This window comes from Furipterus horrens, unplaced genomic scaffold, assembly GCF_987537825.1.
Source record: "Furipterus horrens unplaced genomic scaffold, mFurHor1.1.pri manual_scaffold_9, whole genome shotgun sequence".
NCBI lineage: Eukaryota > Metazoa > Chordata > Mammalia > Chiroptera > Furipteridae > Furipterus > Furipterus horrens.
The window spans coordinates 3,738,155-3,763,030 of record NW_028327179.1 but is presented as its reverse complement, the minus strand read 5'-3'; the positions used below and the strand labels follow the sequence as shown (position 1 = coordinate 3,763,030).

The following is a 24,876-nucleotide window of genomic DNA, read 5'->3' as shown; positions in this document are numbered from 1 at the left end:
TAATACTACTTTTGGATTTAAAAGTTCACACGGAGCAGAGCTTTGGAAATTTGAAGTCATTCAACTTAACTGAACCTCATCGTAGAGATACGTTAATTCAGTGATTTTTTTATTTTTTGTCTTTAAAAGTGAAGTGGGTCACTCACAACTTTCTCCCAGTTTCTAAACTCAACGAAGACAGTGGTTAATGCACCCTGGCAACTTAAGTCTGGATAAGAGGGAAGAAAAAAGCAAACCAGCGGTTAACTAGATGAACCCCTTCATGGCTCAGGCAGACGAGGCTGCAGCCCCCGAGACAGGAGACCTCCAGCTCGCGTCAAGGGCCTGGGAATTAAGAATTTCCTTCTAAAACCAATTTCAAGTTAATCTTTTTGCTGCTGCTGCTTTTCTTTTCTTTCTTTCTTTTTTTCTTTTAGTATCAATGACCAAAGAACGGCAGGAAAAGCAGGAAAAAACAATTCTTGGCTGAGGGACCCCCATTCTCTTGAAAACGGCTGACTGATCTTCTTTTTAATCAACAATTCCATGGTCCAAGGAGAGAACAGCAGGAGCCAACACATCGCACCCCTGGGATGGGATGGGCACTAGGCTCCCCAATTCCCTGCTTCAATTTTGTGGACCCTGCTCCTTCCATTATTTTTAAGTAAGTCATTAGAGAGCCTCCCTTTCAATAATAAAGCGCCACAGCTCCTGAACACCTACCAATGTGCTGTTGCTATCCTGGCCCTTCCTCCAGAAGCGGAATAGATTCAGAGGACCCAGGACAGTGACCCGCCAAGACCAGAGGGCAGAAACTTCAGTGGAAGGAGCAAAGGGCTTAGTGATATGTTTTTTAACATCTCTCTCTGAGCGTCGTCTCTCTGGAGAGCATTACCCTGGAGAGACGAGGCCTAGAGCTGGGTTTGCCTTGGCAGCCGGAGGGGCAGGCGGCGGGCAGGCGCTGGCTGTGGGCCGCTGGCTGGGACTCAGGCTCGAGAGGACAGGGGCGGAGCGGCGCTGGTCGGAAGGACAGGAGAGCGCACGGGGCTCCGCCTCAAAAGCCGCGTGCAGAGAGCATGGCGCTGGCTGCCTAGGAATCTAAGCATCACACAGACAGCAGTACAGACAGGGCTGGATTCTGCCCAAGGGGGAGCGGGCCCCTTCTCCAGGACCCCACAGACCACACCGGGCCACACTTCAGGTCCCTCTGAACGAGTGTGTACACACCTTGTCTAAATACCACTGCAATCCACGGCCCCGTCCTGAGCCAGTCTGCACGTGGGGCCTGCATGCTCGTTCCTGGGACAAGGACGTGGCTCCGGCTCCAGGCAGCGAGGCGTGTCTGCCTGGGACCTTCCCATCCGGTTCCCGGCCAGCACACCTCTTCCCCGCCCCCAGTCGTGAACCCAGGCGTATCTGTCATTTGGTTTTGAGTGATCAGGAGCAACTTAGGGGTCTCGGGACCTGGGATGACCTAACAAATTCAGACACTCTGCCTGGCTCAACCCAGAACAGAATACAGGTTTCAGAGAGCTGCAGTTCCAGCCTGGCTGCCACCGCACAGGGAGGCGGACGGACAACGACACTGACCACGCAGGTTTTAAGTGACGGAGGGAGCGCACAGAGAGCAACGCAGAGGGCAGGCTGCTTCCGTCTCATACGGACAAAGGGAGAAGCCAGCCCCGCACTCACCCGCGTTGGAGCCCGTCAGGTTGTAGCGTGCGTTCAGCTTTTTGATGATGTTCTCGTGGATCTGGTACCACTCGCTCTCGGTGTTGCACCTGGGAACACATGAGCACTGTTCAGCGCGGGCGGTGCGTGAGACCAAGCCAGGACCTGCACAGCACACCTGTTCTTCCCAGCTCCACCGCTGCAGAGGACTTCCTTACACCTCCTGAGAGTCCCCACCACCTACAGCAGTGACAGGCAGTCAGCAGGGGTGCCCCGAGGTGAGCGGAATGCCCGTCTGGGGATGCCTGACCCCCAACTGCGTGCCAGAAGCACCTGGGGTGAGCATCTCACCGAGGATCGTTACCACGACACGAGGCAGTGGTGAGAGGTCACACCTGGTCCCCTGAGGGCTCAGGGGAAGGAGTCCCACCAGCTGACTCCCAGTCTGGTTCCTGGTCTTACCAGCTGGGTGTCTCTGGGCAAGTTATTTGGCCTCTCCGGCCCTTTGTGAAAAACTGAGCCAACAGCATCTGCTTCAAGCTCGTGTGTGTGTGTGCAGAGACTCGCACGGCACGCACAGAGTGCCCAACGGGGGCCGACCCAGCAAGCACCAGGAGTGCCCATCAAATTATGGTTAAGGCCACCGGGAGTTTGGGAATCAGGTAACCACGGACTTATCCCCGACCCCCGACGACGAGGGCCGTGTGTGACAAAAAGGAGCACGTGTTACTGCCGCTACCAGACGTTCTAAAATCCAAAATCAAGATCACAGATTTGACCCCTCTTGAAAGAAACCAAGAGTGTTTCCCACCAGAATTCCCACAATTCTAAGCTCTGCCCACTGAGTAGAATGGTGTGGCCCAGCTCCGGGATACAGGGTGGAGGGAACAGATGCATGCAGCCCCTTGGCAGTGACCAGAGGGGCTGCAAGCCCATGTCCCACAGGTCGCGGGGCATTGCATTACCGCCACACATGAGAAAACTGTAAGCGCGCAGTGGATGTATTGACATTAACAGCCAGAACGGAAAACTAGAGCCAGCTCGCTCCTGGAGGTGGTCGGTGGCAAGGTCTGCAGATCAGGAGTGTGGGCCACCCCCTTCCCCGTGGGTCTGCTCTGAGCACACGCCGGGATGCTACGTCCAATCCTGTCGGGAGGTGCTCAACGTGGGGCAACCCCAAACCTTGTGCATTTTTAAAATAACTTAATCTACAGTTTGGAATAAAGCCACTGATTTCTTAGAGCAGCTGATGAACTGAACTTGAACTGTGCCCCTCCCCAAAAAATATGTTGAAGTCCTAACCCCCGGAACCTCAGAATGTGACCTGATTTGGAAAAGGGGTCTTTACACAGGTAATCAAATTAACATGAGGTCATGAGGGGGGCCCTAACCCAATATAACTGTGTCCTTTGTCCTTATGGAAAGGGGACATTTGGACTCCAGACACCCACACGCGTGTGCACACAGGGAGTGTCACATGGAGGTAATGGCAGAGACTGGGTGATGTCTTTACAAGTCACAGGATACACAGATTGCCAGCAAACATCCACAGATGTTAGGACAGAAGCATGGGACAGACTCTCCTCACGAGGAACCGACCTTGACCTCCAGAACTGTGAGCTAATCAACATCTGCTGTCCCCTGAGCTTCCTCTCCTAATCCTGATGCATTTCTCTTAAAAACCATCGCTAAAATTCCTGGAGAACAGACGAGCTCTCTGAAGGCCAAGACAAGGTAGATTTTGAATTCACAGGAGGCGCCCGGCCAGGGGACGGTCCACCCACTGCGATACGGTCTGTGTCCTGCTCCCCGATTCTGTAATTCCTGAGACGGCACACAGTGCTGTGCACACGGCCCGCATCGCGCCCACCGGTGACCGAGTCTGAGGGGTGGAGCAGACACCGCCCCCCCATCCCTCACTGCCCACGACCCCGGGAAGTGGCCTAGCAGGGCCGCGTGCCTCCACGCCCCCACCCCCCACCCCCGGCCCGCCGCGGGCGGCCTCTCACATGTACACTTTGAGGACGAGGTCGTCCTTCGTCTCTCCGGTCAGCAGGTCGGCGATGCTCAGAACCGCGCAGCCGAAGGGTCGCCGGTACGGGACGCTGCAGGCATTCTTCTTCTCTCCGGCCCCCATCCGACCTGTTCCATGACAGAGCAAACGTGGTCGGGAGCCATTGCATGAGAGCCTCTTCCCCACACACCCAGCTGCCAGGCAGCCCACGGTGACGCAGCGGGCGGCAGGAAGGACACCGGTCCTGGGCGACAGCAGAGGCCGCGTGGGGTCTGGACGCGCCTGTGCTGTGACCCGGTGTGTGGCCTGGAGCACGCAGCTCACCTGCAGGCCTCGGCTGCGGGCCAGGGCGCGAGCGCTGCAGTGGGTCCCACTCTTGGGAAGCCTGCTCCCCAAGATGCTCGAAGGCACCCCAGGAGGCGCGGGTCAGGTTTTCTAGTTTTAAAATGTCCACATTTAAAAAGCCAGTTCAAAGGTTCCCCCTTTGGAAGGAGCAGCGGGGCAGGAATGGGGGGCCTCTCCTGCCGGGGGGCTGAGGGCGACCGCCACCCCCGCCGTGGTGGGCTCGGGCTGCGTTCACCCTGACAGCTCCCGCGGCAGGGACAGTTCCGGACCCCTCAGCACGGCGCGGAGTGCTGTTCTCATGTACCCCTGCAGTGAACTACCAATGGGTAGTCTGGAGACAGAAAGTCCACTGGGGCTGAAATACAGCAAGTTCGTACAAGGAAAAATATATATTTTTTAAATCTGCTGATCCGTTTCCAGATTCTTGGTAACAACCACCTGGCAGTTGTTTGCATTGGAGCAAAGTCCTCCCACAGCACATGCAGATGGCTCTGGTTCTTCCCAAGTCCAAGGTGAAGGAGGGAAAGGGGACAGTGATGGCCACTGCAGCTTGGATGTGTGTGGGGAATAAAGGAAAAGGCCCTGCACACCATCGTCCTCATGGACAGGCTTACACACAGCCCCTCCCTCTCTCAGTGAGAATCAAAGCTACAACGTGGTCAAAAGAAGTCAGTAGCTTCCTAGTTGTACAAAATGTAACGCTTTAAATATCATGTTTTCAGGGCCTGATGCTGTCATATGTGACAAAATTTCAACCCACGTTTCAATACCAATTTCATCTGCCAATCCAATACTTTATAAAGTCATTTTGGAATTTACTCACCAACAAGCCCTATTTTTTTACTTACAAAATTGATTTAAACAAATTTAGAACTTTGGCCACTCAAACAGAAAAAAAAGTCCAGTTTATCTCTATTTTAAATATGATTACATATGATTACAGGTCCTATCAGGAGGATATGTATACTCCAATCTTTATCACTATCATGATTTTTTTTAAATTTTTTTTTACTTAATCATTTCCTTGCAAATGCAAGATGACAAAGCAATTAGGAGATTTCTGAATGGAGTATCTCAGTCAGGTACCATCATCCAAGAAGTTAATTAGGAAAACACCCAAAACTCTCAGGAGTTGCAAGGGGCCATCTCGTTCGAAAGTCCTGGTGTTTCCAGGCAGCGTGCGTATCAGTCTCATTTTCCCACCCCCTTCAGCTAGAACTGCAAAGAAAATATGCGGGTGCTCGAAGAGAACCCCAAAGTAAGGGAGACGTGGGAAGTGTCCCTCGGGACGCTCTGGGACGCTCCTCCGGTGAGCTGTCCGTCGCCATCTCTGACCCCGAGGCTCCACACACCCTCGATTTTAACTCCTCACTCCTGGCTCTGTGGGTGCCGCTGCTCTGGGCGCAATTCCTGCACCGGAACAACCACCCCAGTGTCCCCAACTCTGTGACTGGTAACAGTTCCCAGTTCCGGTCTGATTTCTAGGGATGTCGTCGAAGAAGAAAGGGAGGAAGGGAAGATAAAATGACTGAGCAACCAGCCACAAGCCCAAAGGGGACCCGGGAGGTGGGAGGCAGGGTGGGCAGGGGGACAGGAAAGCACTCCTTTCTCCTCCTTCCCAGCTCTTTCCAATCAAAGGTCCGGGCTTACACTCCAGGGCAGGAGCTGCTGTCCTGCTCTCGGGGGCTAGTGTCAGTGTGCCCTTTCCTGCTAAAGCAGGTACAAGGAACATTCTAGAAAAAGTGGTGGCCACTGAGCGCCAAGAACCCTCCATGACTTAATTTCACCGCAGCAACGGGCTCTCCACCGGCAGAGGACGAAGTGCTCACCTGGCCCAGGCCTGGGGAGGGGCACAGTCGTGATTTCTGATTCGACATTCATTCTGACGACTTAATGATCATTAAAATCTTTGTCAAAAATGCCATCACTCAACAGCCACCATGGAATTGAAAGGCAGCCCTGTGCCCGGCAAAGCCACTGAAGTGGTTTCCTTGGCAACCACCCCGCGCGTGAAGGACAGGCCGCCCACACCACGGGCCGGCGGGCCACCTGGCCTCTCTGCGTTTTCTCCACGAAACCCTGCAGATGCCTTTTTAAAAGTCCTGGAAGCAGAAGTGGTTTACTTTTTTCTCAACGCTTTAGAAAACTGCATTTGAATGTTAGCAATGTTCCCACGAAGATCTCCGAAGCCACATGCTACATTAACAATTGGTATTATAAACGGGAACTAAAAAAACCTGCGAAGAAGCCCCCGCGCCGCCTCCCTGCCAGCCGGGGACAGGCAGCAGCTCTATCGCGAACGCACAGCGTCCGGCCTTCCCGGTGGCGGGAGGGGCCGCTTCCAAACCTTGTTCCCAGGTCCTCGTTTGCAAAGAGAAAATTAAAACAAAACCGAAAACAGCCTACTTTTTAAATTTTTCTACCGTCCCTCAAATATAAAAAGAACACAAAATGGAAACGGGCTTTCAGGACAGACGTGTTAATGAGAAAATCTAGAGAGAACCTGTGTCGGCAGAGCAGCGGGTGTCCCAGTCTCCGCACCGCGAGGTTACCACGCGCATAAAGCCCAGGACGGCGAAAAGGAAGGCCAGCGTGTGACGCCCGGCGAGGGGCTGCCCTCCGGGGAGTCTCCCCAGCCAGCGCCAGGGCCTGGGCTGTGACAGGTGCAGCCAGGTCTCAGCCGCCGCCGCTGGGCTTTCCCGGCCCAGCTGTGGGGGCCCCGTCCTCCCTCACTTTACCTAGTCCCCTGCCGTGAAACGCCTGCCGTGGGGGCATTAGAGGGGGAAACAAAGGGGCACCCGAAGGGCCTTCTGCCACGGCCGCAGCGTCTCGTCCCACAGACGCCCGCACGGCGGACTCCAAGGCGAACGGGGCTGGCCCACAGAGTCTGGGCTCTGCCACGTGCCACCTGGGGCCGCGTTCGAAACCTGCGGGGACCCAGCCCCTAGCAGTCTGACTCCTGCTCTGGGCAGAGGTCGGAAGCTAAGAGGGTGAACATGAAATGTCTGCGTCTGAGGGGACGGGGGGTCCGACAGAACAAAACGCAGCAGCGCCAACTCCAGGAGGACGTCGCCGTGAGAGTGGAGTCTCCGTGCTGGGTGAGGAGGCCGCCCGCGCCGGGGAGGCCCGGGGACAATTTCCAAATTCTGTGGCTCTGGGTTCCGACCCGGCTTCGACGTCTCTCTGAGGCAGACAGCAACCAGGTCCCGCCCACAGAGACCCCCCACGAGCTCCCAGCACGGCGACGGGGCCCACCTACCGATCCGAATGATGTGCACGGTCATGAAGATGTCCCTGCGCAGCTCGCTGCTCCCCAGGTCCTGCCGAGGACAGTGGGTTAGTGTCACCTCACCGTTCACGGGGCAGCAGTCCAAGGGCAGGGCACGTCACGTTTGCACACGGCAGACAGAACAGCCGCCCTGTGACCCAGCAGTGTCCCCTCTGGGTGTGTATCCCAAGAAGACAAAACCACTAATTTAAAGAGAGACGCGCGCCCCAGCGTCCACTGTGGAGTCACCCGTGAGAGCCGGGCTGTGAAAGCAGCCTAGTGTCTGTCAGCAGGTGGAAGCGTAAGGGGACGTGGGGCACACAGGCGGCAGACCGCACTCCGCAAGGGAGAGGGGGGACATGTGGCCGGCGGCAGTGACACGGACGGACCCGGAGAGCATCATGCGGAGGGAAATGAGTTGGAGAAAAGCAAACATAGCATGATCTCCTGTACGTGTGGAAGTTTACAAAAGAAAACAAATAGACAAAACGAAGCGGGAACAGGGCTACAGAGACAGAGAAGAAGCTGCAGTTGCCAGAGGCGTGGAGGCTGGGGGATGGGAATGAACAGCAAACAAACAAACAGTAACCACTGCCCACGGACAGAGAACACGCTGAACATTTTTTCCAGGTCATCACTAAAATCACGAAGAGTGTGTTTCACAGCTCTGTGACTGGTGACTTGTTGAAGACTTCCTGAACTTTCTATAATGTTGTTGTATTACCTTTCTAAACAAAATGGAGGTATTTATTGCCAAAAAACATCCACAGAGACATTGTTGATGGTATTTTTGCAGCCGAAGCATATGGCTCAAACCCCATCCTGAAATCACGGTACTGACTCCACTGCAGGTTTTCTGATGTCAATACCAGTGAAAGGGAAAGCCTGTCCTTATTCCTCAGCTGTGTGAGGCGCCGGGCAACTGTCACATGCCACGCTGCGCCGACAGCTCCCACGGGAACACAGGTGTGGCTGCGGGTCCCGGGGTCAGTCCTGGGCGCTGCGGGAACTCGCGTGTTACTGACAGGGCTGAAGCAAACGGCCCGGGGTCGCCCACACTCCTCGTTTCCCCTAAGCAATGAGGCGCACGGTTGGGGACAGCGGCCAGCTCCTGCGGGAGCCAAGGCCCACCTACCACGAAGAGCGAGCAGTGTCGTTCCGGCTTATCCGGCGCTTTGGGGAGCCCATTCCTGTTCAGCCGCAAGAAGAACCGCTCACTGCAAGAGAAAACGGAGTTGAGCATCTTGAAAAGAGTTCCACGGTTGAGGACTTAGCGCTTTTCTAGGCGCTTTTCTAGGCACTCCCGGCTCATTTAGGTCCTCCATGCGGCGGCAGAAGTGCTTCTGGGAAATAGAAGCGCCCCTGAGACGCCCGGCGTTGGCCTCACTGCTGGAAACGCCGGCGAGGCAGGAACCGCAGGAGCGAGCGGAGAGTGTAAATACACGTGCAAGCAAAGCTCACTTCTAATAGTACAGAACCGTACGCTTGAAACCCATGCAATTTTATTCACCAATGTCACCCCAATATAGTTAATAAAAAACTGTAATTAACTTTTAAAAGAATAGGTTTCCATATTAGTGATATCGTTATTATGTTTCATTATTTATTTTACTTTGTAGAGAGAGGGGAGGGAGAGAGAAAGAGGGGGGGAGAACACCGATGTATGAGAGACACGTCACTTGGCTGCCTCTCGTGCGCCCTGCAACTGGGGACCTGGCCCACCACCCAGGCATGTGCCCTGACTGGGAACCGAACTGGTAACCTTTTGGGGCTCAGGCCAACGCTCAGTCCACTGAGCCACGCCAGCCAGGGCCGACATCATTATTATTTTAAAAATAGAAACGAAGGCACTAACACAGAAACCACGACCTGACGCGTTTCATGTCTTTGCATGTAAGCCTTTTTCCCAGGTCTGTGCTGTATCACTTCCTTCAGATCATACAAGAGCGTCGCGCTGAGTGCTATCCACCCACTGAGGCTTAATGTTCTGTGCGCTCCTCCGTCTATAATCCAAGACACAGAAGGAGGGTCTAGGAAAGAGACTTGAACTGTCTTTGTTCCACAAAGGAGCAGAAATTCTCAGACTCCCCACAGAACTCGCATCTCAAAACGCGGCACCACCCAGACGCAGTGCGAACGCAAAATGATCAGACCCTAACTCAAGGCAAGAAACGCCCGAGAACACCATTTCAATCCAAGCTAATGCGTTAGACTCTTTACTTATGCTCAAAAAATAAAATATCAACCCAAGAAAAATTAATCAACCAACGACCAGCTACCAGGAACTTTTCAATTTCAATGTCCTGGGGTTTATGATCAAATCAAACGTCTGGCTGCTCAGGCAAGCACACACAGCCCACACTGAACGCAGTGTTAGCACACGGTGGGGCTGGGGCTGTGATGGGTCAGCCCAGGTGACTAGCAGGGACAGGGAGAAGGGGCAGCAGCGGCAGGTACAGCACCCACCAAGTGTCCCCTTTTGCTCACTCACCACTCAGCCTTCACCCTACCTAACGCCCCCTCGTCACTCGGGGGCAGAAATGAGAACCACACTCAGGTCGATGTCTACAGAAGCAGACGGCTGTGAACGTAGCACCGTTTCAGACACTTCTATCGTCTTCTGCAATCTAAATCTAGACAGATACATTGAAGACACTCAGCCACCTGGCCTGCCCCATCCTGCTTCTGACCTCTCACATGAGAAAGGGCAACCCAGACATTTCTGTGGGGTCATTTCCACACTATTACCTATGTTCTTCTCCACAGAGTGGGAGCTGCTGAGGCTTAAATGAAGAGAACGTAGGTCGCCACAAGAATTCACAAAGGAATCTGAAGTTCCCATACGGCACGATTCCAGAGCAGAGGCTGGAAATGACGCACACAACTGAGGATGCAGAGTTCAATGCACGTCACCCACCTGTCATTCACAGTAACTCTAGGAAAGGGACTGGCGCGCTCTTCACAGGGAAAGAAAGTTCCCTATTATTTCAAAGCTAAGCGATGCTAAAAGGAAATGCGTAGGAGTTCATCTTGGGATACATGAATTATACTTTTAAAACCATATTATTTGGGAATGTGACTCTGGTGGGAAGTCACCATTTGGTGGGCACTCTGCTGAGGACGTTCCCTGGACTAAGTCAGCTGATCCTCACTACGCCCTTATAAAGTTGGTACATCGGACCCATTTTAGAGATGGGGAAACTGAGGAATAGTGAACAGAGCTGGTGCATGGCCGAGTTGGGAATTCATATATTAATTCAAAACCCTCCTCTTCATCTGAATACTCTAAGGTAAATCCTTTCTCTGCTCTACAGAAACACTGAGCAACTCTTCCCAGAACACTGAGATAGGGGGGAAGCCATTCACTGGCCCAGGACACCCCCGGACTCCGTCAACTCCGGAGTTCAGGCTCACTCCCCGCAGGTGCAATGAAAGGGCTGGGAATTTTGGTTTAACAAGCTTCAAGGCGGTCTCTGGCTTAAGATTGTTCCTTGATAGTTTCTTCCATGAAAATGACTTGGGAAATAAATTATTTTACCAAACAAATGAAGAACTCCCAACATATTTACGGACCTGGTTTCAGCTCGGCAACGCTCCTGAGTGCACCACTGATATTTGACTCTGCTTCTTAGACATCAGCCACCTACTAATACGTAATGTTTATTAGTTATACTTTAGCTCCCAGCACAAGTGACCCTCTCCCCCCGTCCTGTGTCGTGCACAGCATGCTCTATGCTTTTTGAGATGTTCTCTTAATCCCTACTGAAACATTCTGACCAGAACCTGCATCATCCTCTGACAGGTCCGTCTACACTGGCACACACGATGAGACCAATACACAACAGCCCACGGGCCTGTCTAGATGTTAACGCCTTAGCGCCGACGATGATTTAAACACTACTCTGCGTCTGCAGATTTCATCAGCGCTCTGGTAAGACAACGGCCCCTAACGCACTCCGCTGCAGGAAGAGGCCCCTGGGGCTCCGGCACTGCTTTGGTTCCGCTACTCTAGACAGAACCCCGATTATGCAAGCATTACCCCATACCACAGCCTGTTTCAGAGAGAATGTCACTGTGTACAAAGCCGCCGGCTGCCCCTCAGCTGACGCAAGCCTGCAGGGGACAGAAAAGCAGGCTGGGGACACGGACGACGGAGAAAGCTGGCACACGTAGTATCTCTAACCCCAGACTCCCTTTAAAAGGGGAGAAAACTTTGGTGATCAGTTTTTAAACATTCTTTTTATTTATTTGGTGGCAAGTTGTTATGCAAATTCAATCAATTTCTCTTCTTAATTTGGCGATATAGCAACAACATCATCAACATACAGTTAAGAGGAAAAAATCTACAGCAATGCCTTTAGGCATCTTTGAATGACAAACAGCCACCCCGCTCCCCAGCCCCACACACACGTTTGGGGAACACCAGACTGTGGGCCTTCAAGGCTGGGGAGAAACTGAACAAGTCAATGAGGTTTCATTCTGACACCTCTAACACTCTCTCACGCGTCTGTGGCCACACACAGAGGTATGTGTGACTCTATTGCAAGTCAAAGGGTGGCCTCAGAAAACAAAACTAGTTTTCGCAGCTTCGAAGTGTCCTATCAGAGGAGGTGCACGCCTCCAGCACATCAGTGACACTGTCTTCCCTAATCTCAGAAGGCCTGTGTGTTTTTCCTGTTCCACGGTGAGCCCCGGGGCGCAGGCGCGGGACTGATGCCCTTCACGTCCCCAGCTGCTGGCTGTGATCCGCTCCTTCCTGAGGGTCTGGTGAGACTGAACAAATGCTCTTTCAGGACAGAATAGGACAGAACACAAACAATCGGGAACCTTTAAGTCCGTCCCCACGTCCCCTTTCTTGCCCATGATGTCCTTTATTTATGTGAGAGAAATGGATGAAATTATCCAAAGACACGTTTCAATCAGTGGTGGCGCCCATCAGACATGAGAGTCAGCTAATGACCTCCATGGCACCTCCAGCATTTAGGTGGGGCCACGGAACCTGGCTCCCTGCACACTTTATGTCTTTATTAGAGTAAACACGTGGTAACAGAGAAATCCACAATGATGTAATGCGTTCCGCTGAGAATGTGGCCTCCTTCTTCAATGTCAGAGAATGAGCAAGCACATGAGCACTTCTAGACACCCTGGGAGCTGAGAGTGGATGTTATTCCCAGCAGAGCCATCGCCGGGCTTCCCGACATGCTGCCAGGTTCCCCCACTGCAGACTTCCCAGCCGAGAGATGCTGTGTCCACCTGAATTCTGTATAATTCCATTATAAATCACTATGTTATAAACCAACAATGGCAGATGACTTCCTTAGAAATAAAGAATAACAGATCACAGTCATTACTTATAACCTGCCTCCTCTGAACAAGGATGGGAGGAAACCAACATAAGGACCCAAGAGTGCAAATAAGCATCCCCAGCGCTGCCCCTGGGGAAGAGCAGTCCCAGTGAATACAGGCCCTGTGCCTGGAACCGTGACTTACGCCTTCCGTGGACCTGCTCATTAAGTTCTCACAAGCACCCGAGGCAGGAGGAGCCACGTCACCCCCTTTACAGAGGAGGAGGTGGCAGCCTGGAGGTTTCGGGCAAGGTGGAAATTGCTCCGTAAGTCAAGGTCGGAACAGGATATTAGCACCCAGAGTCTGACCCCAGAGTCTCAGCTCTTACCCATAATGCTCCTGTCTGGGAAAGAACAAAGAATTCGGAAACGGACAAAGAGCGAAAATGAGCATCCATGTGAACCAAGGGGATTTTAGTGTAAATATTTCCAATAAAATATAAGTAAAAATGTTTCAACTTATGAAACTGAAAGGAAGGAAAACAAAGCGACAAACATGCCGGAGCTCACTGCTCAGCGCCGGGGCTGCCACACGGGTGTCCCAGCACAGGCGTCCGGCACAGGGGAGCGTGTGTCAAGAGTGTAGTTCGGTGGACAAGGTATTACCAGCGATGTGAACAACGCGGGACGCAGGCTGGGGGGCCGAAGACCCTCGCGGTCTCTCTCCCACGTCTCAGCAGGAGAGGGGGCTCCCAGCCCCGCTCCAGTCCAAAGGGGCCGCCCTTCAGTAGGAAAAGCCCTACTGAGGGCCCAGGAGGCCTCGGGGCAGGTGTGGGACGGTCCCCGAGCCTGCGCAGCAATCACGTTCTCCCACTGAGTACTCCTGCGATGACCTGTCGCCTTCAAAGAGTGATGAGGAAGGTCAAGGACAAAGGGCTGTTCGCACTTCTCTCTGTGGGTCCTTGGTGACCACGCCACAGCTCGCCGCTCAAAAGAAGAAAGTCTGTCCAGTGACTTACCGTCTGTGAAAGTTGCACTGCGCATGCTTCCCCCCAAAGCAGACGCTGGGTATGTTATCCCGGCTGAAACACGGGCTGGGAACGATGAGGAGTGTGACCCATCACAAAAAATGACACAGGACACTGCAAAAATCATTCTGCACAGTGAAGTCACTGAAAGAAATGCATGGTCTCCAAAAGTACCCGTAACCAAAGGCGGCAAACCTGTCCTTGTAGATGGTCATATTCGGGTGAACTAACTGAAAAAATAACTGGACTGTCTGGGTCTTTTAGACTCCTACTTTATGACCTACCCCGAGCCGGAGCAAACGGGAGCCGGAAGAAGGACAGGGAACGGTGAGAAGAGGTAAGAGGACGGATCCCGCTACCCAAAAGCCAATAGAGACAAACACCAGGGGGCCTAAATGCTTCTGCTGGGTTCTCTCAGAGGCTTTCTGATTGGCTAATAGTGCAAGATGCTCCCAACAATCTGCGCAGAACAGTTACTATGCTCTTTCCTGGAACATGTGGCAAAGGGCATCTCCAAAAGGGAACGCTCACGCGGCGTAATAAATGGTTCTCGTAACACCCCCAGGAGCTGGGGCAATGCCAGCCCAGGCGAGGTGCCCTGGGGAAATGGGGGAGGGGAGCTGGCTGCCGGGGCTGGCCGCTGGCCCTGGGGCTCGGGCTCTCTGTGGCACAGAGAAAGATGGAAGGAGTTCTCAGCTGTGCACAGAACAGACCTCCCGGGTGCTCCCCACAGGCTCCGAGCCGGGGTCGTACAGCATTCTCCTGGGACCTGTGCACAGCCTGCGCCCTGCCTGGAGATTCTGACTTACTAGGCCAGGGTGGACCGAGGGCCCCTCTGTGCATAAAAGCCCAGCTGTGTTTAAGGACTGCCGTTTGGGCCTAAACGCCCAGGCCCTGACAAGTCAGAATTGCTGGCTGTCTTTTATGACAATCACACGTACCAGACACCAGGCAACCACACCTGACATCTTCAGGCCAAAGACCTCACCCTGTCCACTCTCCGCTGGGTGAGAGGCAGATGACAGAGCTTTCCGTGGGCGTCAAGGAAAGCAACCCCTCGAGCCAGTCCCCCTACATAAGGCTGCTAAGGCATCTCATCGTCTTACCCCTAAAGCAACGTGGGGGTCAGGAACTCTTCTCACTCAAGAGGAGGACCCTGGGTGCCAGGGCTTCTTAGTGGCTTCCCAAAGGGACAGACAGACCTGAGTGTGCTTTGTCAACATCACCATCCAAGCCCACACTCACTTATAAACAGCTGAGCATTGAGACACTAACCGACTCATGTGATGGCTTTGTGAGGCTAGCAAAGCATCCGGCTGTCACCGAGCACGGACCGATGCAATGGGAGGTAATGTTTCAAGCTGTACACAGCTCGATCGCCAACATCAACCTGCCTTGCTTGCTACTTTGCACGATTCAAAACCATTTATGCTTCCTTTCTAAGACTCCTGTTACCTGGGTCAGAACTCTCTTTAGGAAGGTAAAGCTCAGTGAAGAAAGGAATGCAATGTTCTTGAAAGTTATAAATAAGCAACATGTAGATCACCTGCTGCTTCCTGTCGTCTGTGCCAATCCCAGACCAAACGACTGACTGATGAATGAAAGAAACGATTTGAACTGACGGTTGATTTTAGAAAAACAGTAACGCCCACAAGTTCAGAAGCCCTGGGACCCTAGAAATCCCAATGCTGAATTCAAGTGAAAATCCTTAGAAACGGCTACCCTGCTTAACTGAACCACTCAGAAAAATACTTGTTTGCATCAATCTCTAAAGAACTTACTTAAAAATTTCCCTGGAAAACGAGTTTCTCAGAGAAGTGAACAAAAAGTAGGCAATGATAGGACCGTGGACATGAAATCAGATCTGAACGCGGGCGTCGGGTCTTCGATTGGGAACAAATGGCCTTATTCTTCCGGGAATTTACATAATTTGGTCACTGCAAACACTACATCTTTGACTTTTCGCTTGCGGGAGGAACCACTCTGATCCCTACAGGGTAATTATTCTGACTCTTCCAACAATGCCTCTTTGTCAGAGAAAGTGCCCGTAATAAGGAATCGCCAAAGTAGAGCGAACATGAGGTCTTTGTAAGTACCACGGGGTGAAGCGCGGAGTGATCCGCAAAGGCAGGGAAACCGTCCATGAAAACAGACTAAGTAATAAAAGCCTAAGAATTTAAGCCCTGCAAAAGTAATAAGCATAATAAACCTTTCATGCATTTATTATCTCAGAAAGTTAATTTTTTTAAAAGAAAGTCAAAATCCAATTTCCCTCCCAACAGCTTACTGAAAGATTCTTTATATTTATCACAACTTTAAAAATAAAAATTAAATCATCATTACATAGTATTAATTAACTAGATGATACATGCAACTGGACTTTTACAAGGTCAAATCCTTTCTGCACCCGGGAAGCCACAAAGCCTCTAAATTGACATGCGAGCGTGAATGTGCGTAAGAACAGGCGCATCATTTTGTGTACAGGCTACAGTTTCACAGGGTTGGAAGGGGCTTTGGACACGGAAAAGGTTAGGAAGCATCGCTTGACGCACCGCAAAGACGGTTGTGAAAGGAAAATAAGCCCCTCGTTACCAGACAAAGAGATGGACTAGAACTCTAACCTTTAAAAACATCTGTTGACTTGAAGCCATAGCAGGATGTAACGGGTGGCATGTAAGTTCTGGGAGGGCAGACATCGTTTTCCCCGTTTTATTCATCTGTGTGTCCGCGATGCCCAGGTCAGGGTCATTCCCCGGGGACAGCAGTCATGGGTGACCATCAATGATTCCATGGCAAGGACGTGGAATCAATGATGCTCAACAGCAAGGCCAGGCTCCTGGGCCTCACCCCGCCTCATCCGCACGCACCCGGGGTCAAGCACCCTGAGAGTCCAGGGCACACAAGGGTGGCCAGAGGGTCGCGCTTTAGCTTCACCAAAGGATCTAACGGGGGGGGGGGGGGGGTGTCTCATGACCAACTCCTTTGCCGTGTGGACTCCTCCTGCTCATACATGGCACCGAATACCACAGAACTCCTTGCGGACGGCTGGTGTGTCTGACTGCAATGGATTCTGCAGGACGCTTAGGAAAACTAAATTAGCCTGAACTCCCTCCGGGCAGCAGACAGGAGAGGAGGACACAGAGGTGACCAGAACCCTGGGGGGAAGAAAAACAATCTGGTCATCCCCTAAGACACAGAAGTGGAGGCGTTAGGGCCTTCTGGCCACGTTCCGAAACACAGCACTGTTTAAGCGAACGGGGCCAGGGGCCTGCATACGGGCTGGGGGCCAAAGGGAAGAAAGCAAGCCAGTTCTGAGGGCACTCGCTCCAGAAGTTTCCAGTTTCCTGCCACTTGGGATTTCCAGCCCCTTATTACTATAACAGCGCGGTCATTGACAGTGTCAACAATAATCGGGACTGCACGGCTCCTAAGCTGCTGCAGAGAAGGAGACTGGATTACTTCCGCCCCGGTGCTCTCCACATGAATCAGGTTATTTCTTCGCTTGTTTTTGTCTTAACTTGGACCACCCTCCTGGGCCATTTCTTAAAATCTCTCCTGTGAAGGATACCACCACGCCGCTAAAGCAATTATCTGCTTTTTGGCTGGGTGACACAGAGGTGTGACCAAGGGGGAGGCAGCCCCAAAACGTGATTAACTTTGAAGGGCCCACAATCTCAATGTTTCATGCACCTGCCGGCAGAATCTAATGGAGACGAGGGAGCGGAATAGGACACAAGGGAAGGTCACTGGGGGTCACAGATGTGGAGACACCCACGGTGACCCCTGCACGGCCAGACAGAGCAGGGAACGCTCTGGGCCGGATGGAAGCGTGGTGTCGCCTCGATCCGCGCGGGGTCTCTGAGCGCCCTTGAGTCTGCACCTGTCCTCAGAGGTGAGCCCCGTGCAGGAGTGGCCAGCCGGCCCCCGACACCCCCGCTTTGCTCCGGCGCAGCTACAGTTTGGAGTTAGTCATGCACATAACACTATAAAAAAGGGCTCCATGCCAACTCTCTTCCCACGTTGAAAACAATGCTCCTGATTTATGTAAAAGTGGGGATGCTGGACGTGTGTGATCATACTTCAGTGAGCTGTAAGGGACGCAGGAAACGAGACATGCTAGCACAGTGCCCTGAGAACTAAAAAATTACGTTGTGCTATGGGCGACAATATAGACGCAAAACTATCAGCACTCTTCCTAGTCGGGGCTGGACACCTCCTCCCTCGGACAGCTCCCTTCTGTAAGCGCTTGGGGAAAATGTCCCAGTAAGAAATGTGAGTTGTTTCATTTCCTTTAAAAAACGAAAAGGCGGTTCGATCATGTCGGCCTCTGGGAGGCCCGCTGGGCGCCCCGGGCGTTGTGCCTTTGAATTCCCACATCGCTCCACCGCATTCCGGATCTTCTCTCCCCTCCAGCGCCGAGGCTTCCGTCTCCAGCCTCGCCGGCCTCCTGCTTCTGACCCCGCTTCCTGAGCACAAGCACCCGGGGAGCCAGGCTCACTCCCCGTTTCACAGGCGTCTCGCTGGGGGGCCCTCAAAACGCTCAGCAATTCTATTAGTTGTCCCAAACTCATGACCTGTCCCACGCGCGCTCCGAGGCCACAGCCTGGGATCCTGCAACTCACTTTCGGCCCCAAACTCCGTCTCTCTCTGCCTCCCCCACAGCAGGTGATGTGTTTCCCCACGTCACTTACGAAAGGCCCAGCCTCAACGCCGGTCTCTTCCCCACGTTCACACTGACCCCCGTCTCCCTGGCTCGTCTCCCTCCCCAGCGCCCTCCTTCGATTTCAAAGGTGAGTCCTCACTGGTGCCCCAGGCCCTCCGCCACGTGTCCCGGGGTCCACATTGCCCCCTGGCTGAGCCTTGGCTGTGGGCTCACAGCAGCGACCCTACGCGCACCGGGGCGCTGAGGGAGGGACGGGCGCGGCGACACCCCGTTCCCTCTCCTTTGGGAGGACGAGCCTGCACTGACCCGGAGACGCTGGGACGGTGGCCCTCATGGAGGTGCAGGGCTTCGCTCCAGCGTGTTAGGTACTTCCCCGCACAGAATATTAACCTTCTCCCAGGTGCCTATGTTTCTGTGTCTGTGAGTCAGAGCTCACGCTGTAAAGGTAAATTATAGCATTTGTGTAACTCTGAATGTCCCAGACTGTTAGGGAAACATGCCTCTTAAGTTCTGCCCAATGCGTTATCAAAAATATCACTGCCAGTTCCTAGGGACCCAGCAATGTTATTCTAGGTAGAAGGGAATCCAGCCCATCTATGGGGTGAGCGACCAGACCAGACTAATAAAGCATCTTCTTTAAAGAGATTTTTGTAAAAAACGCCTGTGCTCGTTACATTGCTGCCCACGTGCACAAAACATCAATCAACTCCATGCGGCTAACGTATTAGCCATTCAGACTACATGATAAAAGTTCAAGCTCCCATGTACCTAACACGGGAATCCACACGCAGTCAAGTGCATCACACTGAGTCTTTGTTTTTAGTGTCTTTTGTTCTGTTGCTGAAATAGTTTAAAGCAAATCCTCTCCCTGCTGGCACTCAGTTAGCAAGCCTCTCTGAATCTTACATAACTAGAAAAACACCCCCCTAAACCAGCCCCTTGAAATACGCCGTTTCTGTAAGAACCCAAGACCAAGCCCCGTCGGCCACTTCTGGTCCTGTCGCCACCTCGCTCCCGTTTGGGTTTTTTAAAGGGCATCACCCTGACGGTGAGGAGCCGCTCCCCAGCTGTCACGTGTCCCGCATGACACTGTGATGCGTGGGCGTTATCTCAGTTCACCCTCAAGTCACCCCGTGAGGACAGCGCTGGTATTGCCCCACGCAGCAGACAAGCTAAGAGCCGCCAGAGAAAATTAACTGGCCTGGAGACTGAGCGGCCGCAGCAGGACTTGAACGCAGGCCCTCGGGCTCCGTAGCCGGCCACGTACACACTGCGTAGTGAAGCCTGGGCAAGATGCAGGAAGACACGTGCCCTGAGGATGGACAGAGAGAAATGCAGATAGGCTGCCTAGCTCAGTGCGAGTCCGCATGAAAAGCTATCTGTGCCTCACCAATGACATAACGCTAGTCCTGACTGTCTTCATGGGAATGATTGCTCAGAAGAGAGTCATCACAGGCAACATGACACTGAAATAGAAATAAAGCATTTCAGGCAGAGTTCAGCTGTAGGATGGCAGAAAAGCACAGAACGTCAGATAAGTCTGTCGATAAGGCGCCAGCCAGAGGCCGACAGGCGAAAGGCGCCCCGGGCCGTGCGCCCCCCCACGCTGCCAGCTACCAGTGCCCACGGCGGCCAGCCCCGGACGCGCCGCCCCGGCCCCCACGCCGCCGCCTACCTGATGGGCCGGTTCTCCTTGCTGTCGAAGAGCGAGAAGATGACCTCGAGCTCCTCGCCCAGGTTGGAACACATGAGGCTCTTCATCTGCACGAAGAGGTGGTGGCTGCTGGCTGGCACCGGGGCGTCTTTCTTCCGATGCCGATGCTCCATCTGAACGACACCCCCCAACAAAAACGGGATCAATGAGACAACCCCAGGACCGGACAAACCGATGCGCTGTGGTGGGACGGTGACGTCCTGCGCTACGGACGCTCCTCAGCCTCCGACGGAGGCACCTCCCACACACCCACTGTACGTGGAAAACATCTCGGGGGGGCACGGGCTCTGCCTAACCCACCGAGCGGCAGTGTCACCTGGCCCGCCGTCCGCGGGCTCAGCACAGATACAGTGGCCTACAGCTGGGTCACAATCTTGAGCTTCATCTCAAGAGTCATCCCCTCCCTCCTCTTCTCACAGAAGCAGGAGACCCAGGTGGGCACGATGGGAGGTGACAACCCAAAACACAGGATCCAAAACACGCTGGCCACGCAGGGCGCCACGGGGCATCGGCTGGTGGCCCGCGTGATCACGGGGCTGATGGACCCTGCGGCCACTGCCGCCCAACATCACGAGACAGTGTCGCGCCACCGGCGGCCAGCCCAGGAAAGAATCAAAATTCCAAATCCTTTGTACGGTTTCTACCGGATGTGCATTGCTTTTCCACGTGTACATCGTAAAGTCGAAAATTCTGAAGCTGAACTTTACTAAGTTGAAGACCTTCTGAAACTGTTTTTTCCTATGGATTTGGTATGAAGTTCGATGTTAAATCCCAAATTTTCCTCCAACTTCTAAAATAAGAAATTATCAAGTTGGCAAACCATCAAGGAATCTTGCTTAAAGAATTTTTTTTAATCATTCATGTTAAAAGGGTACAAACACATGGAGCAGTTTCCAGCATGAAGTTCAAAGGATTCTCCTGCTCCCTTACCAACTCCCAGGGCAAGAACAAATCATCAGCCATCTTTAAAAAAGTCAGACTAACTTATATCCGACTGATCCGTTCCCCGATGACAGCTAAACAGCCATGACTTCGCAATTTCTCGGAAGTAAAGCTTCCTTTAAAGTATGCTAAACTGCGCAGTTACAGCACTTATCCGAGGCGGGCGGCGTGAAACCATGTTCAACAACCAGAGCAAGAAAACGTCTCTAACTTCGGAGAGGGCTCTCAGGACGCAGACCTGCGAACTCCAGTGAGGTGTGTCTAAAGCCAGGACAGCATCTCTGACCATCTGTCATTCTGTGCTCAACACAGCCAGCCCAGGCTCCAACCGGGAGGGGGGACCAGAAGGCAGAACCTGGGGCTGACCACGCACTCAAGACGCGTGGGGGAGGATCTATCACGTGCCAAGCGCTGGGAAGGCAAAGACGAGGGAAAACAGAAACAGCGGACCGGCGGGAGCGACCTCGGCAAACTGTCACACCCAAATGTAAAACTATGAGTGCGGTGCACAGGCCACGGGGAGAACGGGACTCTCGTGTGGGGTCTGGCCTGTGTCCGTCTGGACAGGCATGGCAGGCGTCCTGGGGAAGTGCCGCTGCAGCCCAGAGCCACGCGTGGGTGGGAATCAGGAACCACAGGCCCATGCTTCTCGAACTACGTGCAGCGAAGGAAGGACCAGGGTGCTTCTCCCCCTCACCCGCTACAGACCCGTATATTCACACAACACAATGAGAATGGCATGGTGACAAATGTCACAGATGTTTAACCGTTTACTCGCCATTTTGCCCTGGGACCAGGCGCGAAGGCTGGTGTCTCAACAGGACAGGTGCTCAGAATGTGACGGGTTTCTGCTTCTGGAACAGACGACCAGAAGGGCCATCTCTCTGAATCACTTGACAATTTTTAAAAAACAGTTCTGGGACTTTAACTCCAGGGTAGAGGAGTCGCGTCCTTTGCTTGGGCTTGGGTTTCATAACCCATTTCTACACCAGCCGCGTCCTCACGCTTCCAGCACCGTTCAGTAAGTACTGACGGACTGCCCGACCTCTGGAGGCAAAAGCGTGGCCCCTGAACTTACAGCTGGGAACACAGCCACGGAACATCACCAGGACGCTGCGTGCCTCTGCCTTTTAATGTGAATCACCCAGACAGCAAATGGTTATAGAGGATGCAGCGGACCACAGGTACCTACCCGACAGGTGTGCCGGGGACTTCTCTAAGTAGAGAAAAAGTACACTTTATTCTCTTTCTTTTTTAAAAAAGATCTTATTTATTTTTAGAGAGAGGGGAATAGAGGGAGAAAGAGAGGGAAACATCGATGTGCGAGAGATGCATCACCCGGTGGCCTCTCACACCCCAGGCCGGTGCCCTGACCGGGAATGGAACCAGCGGCCTTTCGGTGCTCAGGCCAGCGCTCAGTCTCCTGAGCCACGCCGGCCAGGGCAGCACATCTGCTCCTGAAGCGGATCTCAGCTTCATGGAATGTGTTGGTCATTATTACCAGGAATAAGTTCCTACAGGAAAAACCATTCTAACTACAGGAAGAAGCAGAATTCTGCCCTGTTTCCTATAAAGGTTGCTCTATTTTGTGCTTTTTAAGTTCTTTTTACCAGGGCAGGGGTGGCATCAGACAGTCATAAAACTACATTTCTTTAACTCACAAATAAGCTTTTTCCCTCCTGAAATCGCCAGCTTACTCGCTGATTTGCTGGCGAGCTCAGGGTCACACGGCACTGACTACTGTGGAGACGTGGATGACCCCTGAAGGCGGGATGGAGACACCTATTTTTAAAACCTCATGAAAAGAGCGGACCTCAGCAAGGTGTCTGGGCTTGACTCACTGTCAAGTCCCCGGATCACCCATGATGCTCCCTAAACACCGAGGGAACACATCAGCCCCGCGACACACGCCAGGAACCCAGTGAATCTATTACAGATCAGTGCTGCTCAGCCTCCAGTGAACCCGCCACCCCAGGGAGCCCTTCTCCCCTCCTCAGGCGCAGGTCCAGCCCCAGAACAATTAAGCGAGAATTTCTAGGGGACGGGGCCCCAGGCAGTGGACTGTGAGCAGCTCCCCGGGTGCCGCTGATGTGCAGTGAGCTGAGGACCACTGACTGAGACCACGTGCAGGATGCAAATCACAGCTGCCGGAAAACGGGCTGCTGCATCTTCCATGTGATCCGTGCCTGGGAAGCGCTGGCCTCTGCGTGCACGCCAGGGACAAGCCTGCCCGACCTGCCCTCCGCACACGGGACGTGGGGCCTCGCGACACCACAGTCTCCCCTCGCCCCACCTCCTTCCCTGTCTGGGAAGGACTTGGACTTAAGCAGGTATGATTACATGTTAGCCTCTTGGCAATTCACTCCTTCGGGGAGCTGCTAAAAATATCTCTGTGAAAATATTGCTACAATAACAAAGCTCAAAAGGCACGCGCCTACTTCACGAGCTGTAATTTGGGAATTAGAGCGGAGAGACAAAAGCCCGTCTCTGAAATAAGTGACGGCCGCAAAGGCACCTGCCAGTGACTCAGAATGTACTCAGAGCTCGGCTACACTGTTGTTTAGGAAAAGAAACAGATTTGTTCCAAAGATTCAAGGGGCGCAAACGGCTAATCCTCCTCTAATGCAAGCGCTCCTCGATGAGCCTCGGACACCACGCTTTCCAACTATGGCACCGGTGACAGTCCCAGCTGGCTTTTCTCTGCTGCGGGGGCCGGCCTGGGCTTTGTAGGATGGCCAGCAGACTCCAGAAGCACCTTTCCCCTCCCCTGCCCCACACCCTCCCCCGTCTGAGGACAGAAAGTGTCCGCAGACACTGCCCAGTAGCTTGGGGAAGTGGGGGCGGGCACTGCCTCTGTTCTGAGACCTGCTGGTCTACCCACGAGGATCACACAACAGGCAGGTAACGTGATCTCACAGAATGATGAAAGGTTCCTAGGCAGATTCTCTGCGTGCACCAACCGCCAGAGAATCCAGCAGCTGGGGCTCCGTTATGCACAGGAAAACCAGGATCCGGCCTCTGGCAGGAAACCAAGCCTTCCAAGAGGACATATGTCAGCACCGTGGGGTTCGGCACTTCCCAATGCGGAGGGGCGCACAACGAGGCGAGAAAGGGCTGCTAACCAGGCGATCAGAAGCCTCAGGCAGGGTCTTTTTTATAATAATGCATATGGGCTCCTGAGATGCTAACGCCTAGGGAGTGACAAAGAGAAGTGGCGGCATCCTCTGCGGGGACATCATGAGTGACAATAAGTCACCAAGCCAATGACAAGGGGTTGGCGGCTCGCCCTGGGAAGTCAGTATTGTCACTCTGACGCCACCCAAAGAAACAGACCCCGCGTTACAGACCACGCGAGTGTCCCAGCCGGGGTGTAAACAGGGACCGGAAGTGGCCCTGAGGAGAGAACAGGCCCCCTAGCGTGGAATCATCTGGGTTTTCCTTGGGCTATTTTCTTTGCTTTAGAAACAGAAAAATGCAACCACTACTCAGGAGGAATTAAATGTTCTAGTGAAATCACATTTTACTTTCCTCATCTGTAAAATGAAGACTGTGGACGACGATTCGAGCTATTAACATGTTGCGTACGGGGGAATTTAAATGCCTTTTAGAAATGACAAGAATTCTCACCAGCCGTACGCGGTGTGTTAACCAAAGAAAGAAAACCCAACCCCTCCCATGCAGTCAGGGCTAATTAATGGTGGTCCTTTCCCACCGGTAACAGCCACTGCCCGTCACCCACAGCCCAGAGGAGACCCCCCCAACCTTGTCAATATGGCCACCCCAGCAGCCACCACGGACAAACTGGAAATGTTGACGGAGAAAATCAATCTGCCGTTCCACATGCGACATTAAGTGAAAGGAACGGAGATTAAAATTGCTGGCATAGAAAATCAGACTGGAGAAAACAAAACGTGTTTGCGTCAGACACTGATAGTTGCTGTTTCATCAGATATCTGACGCCCCGCCT

General features: G+C 53.1%; 1 protein-coding gene across 1 annotated transcript in view; it reads right to left on the bottom strand.

Annotated features, from left to right (window-relative positions):
• Window positions 1-24,876, bottom strand: part of DOCK4 (dedicator of cytokinesis 4) — a 275,819-nt gene that overhangs the window by 110,782 nt on the left and 140,161 nt on the right. Inside the window, exons 8-12 of the mRNA XM_090287015.1 lie at window positions 19,929-20,080; window positions 8,413-8,494; window positions 7,269-7,329; window positions 3,660-3,792; window positions 1,672-1,760 (exon numbers count right to left, since the gene is read on the bottom strand). Of these exons, the coding sequence (XP_090143141.1) occupies window positions 1,672-1,760; window positions 3,660-3,792; window positions 7,269-7,329; window positions 8,413-8,494; window positions 19,929-20,080 (517 nt within the window). The remainder of the gene's footprint in view (window positions 1-1,671; window positions 1,761-3,659; window positions 3,793-7,268; window positions 7,330-8,412; window positions 8,495-19,928; window positions 20,081-24,876) is intronic.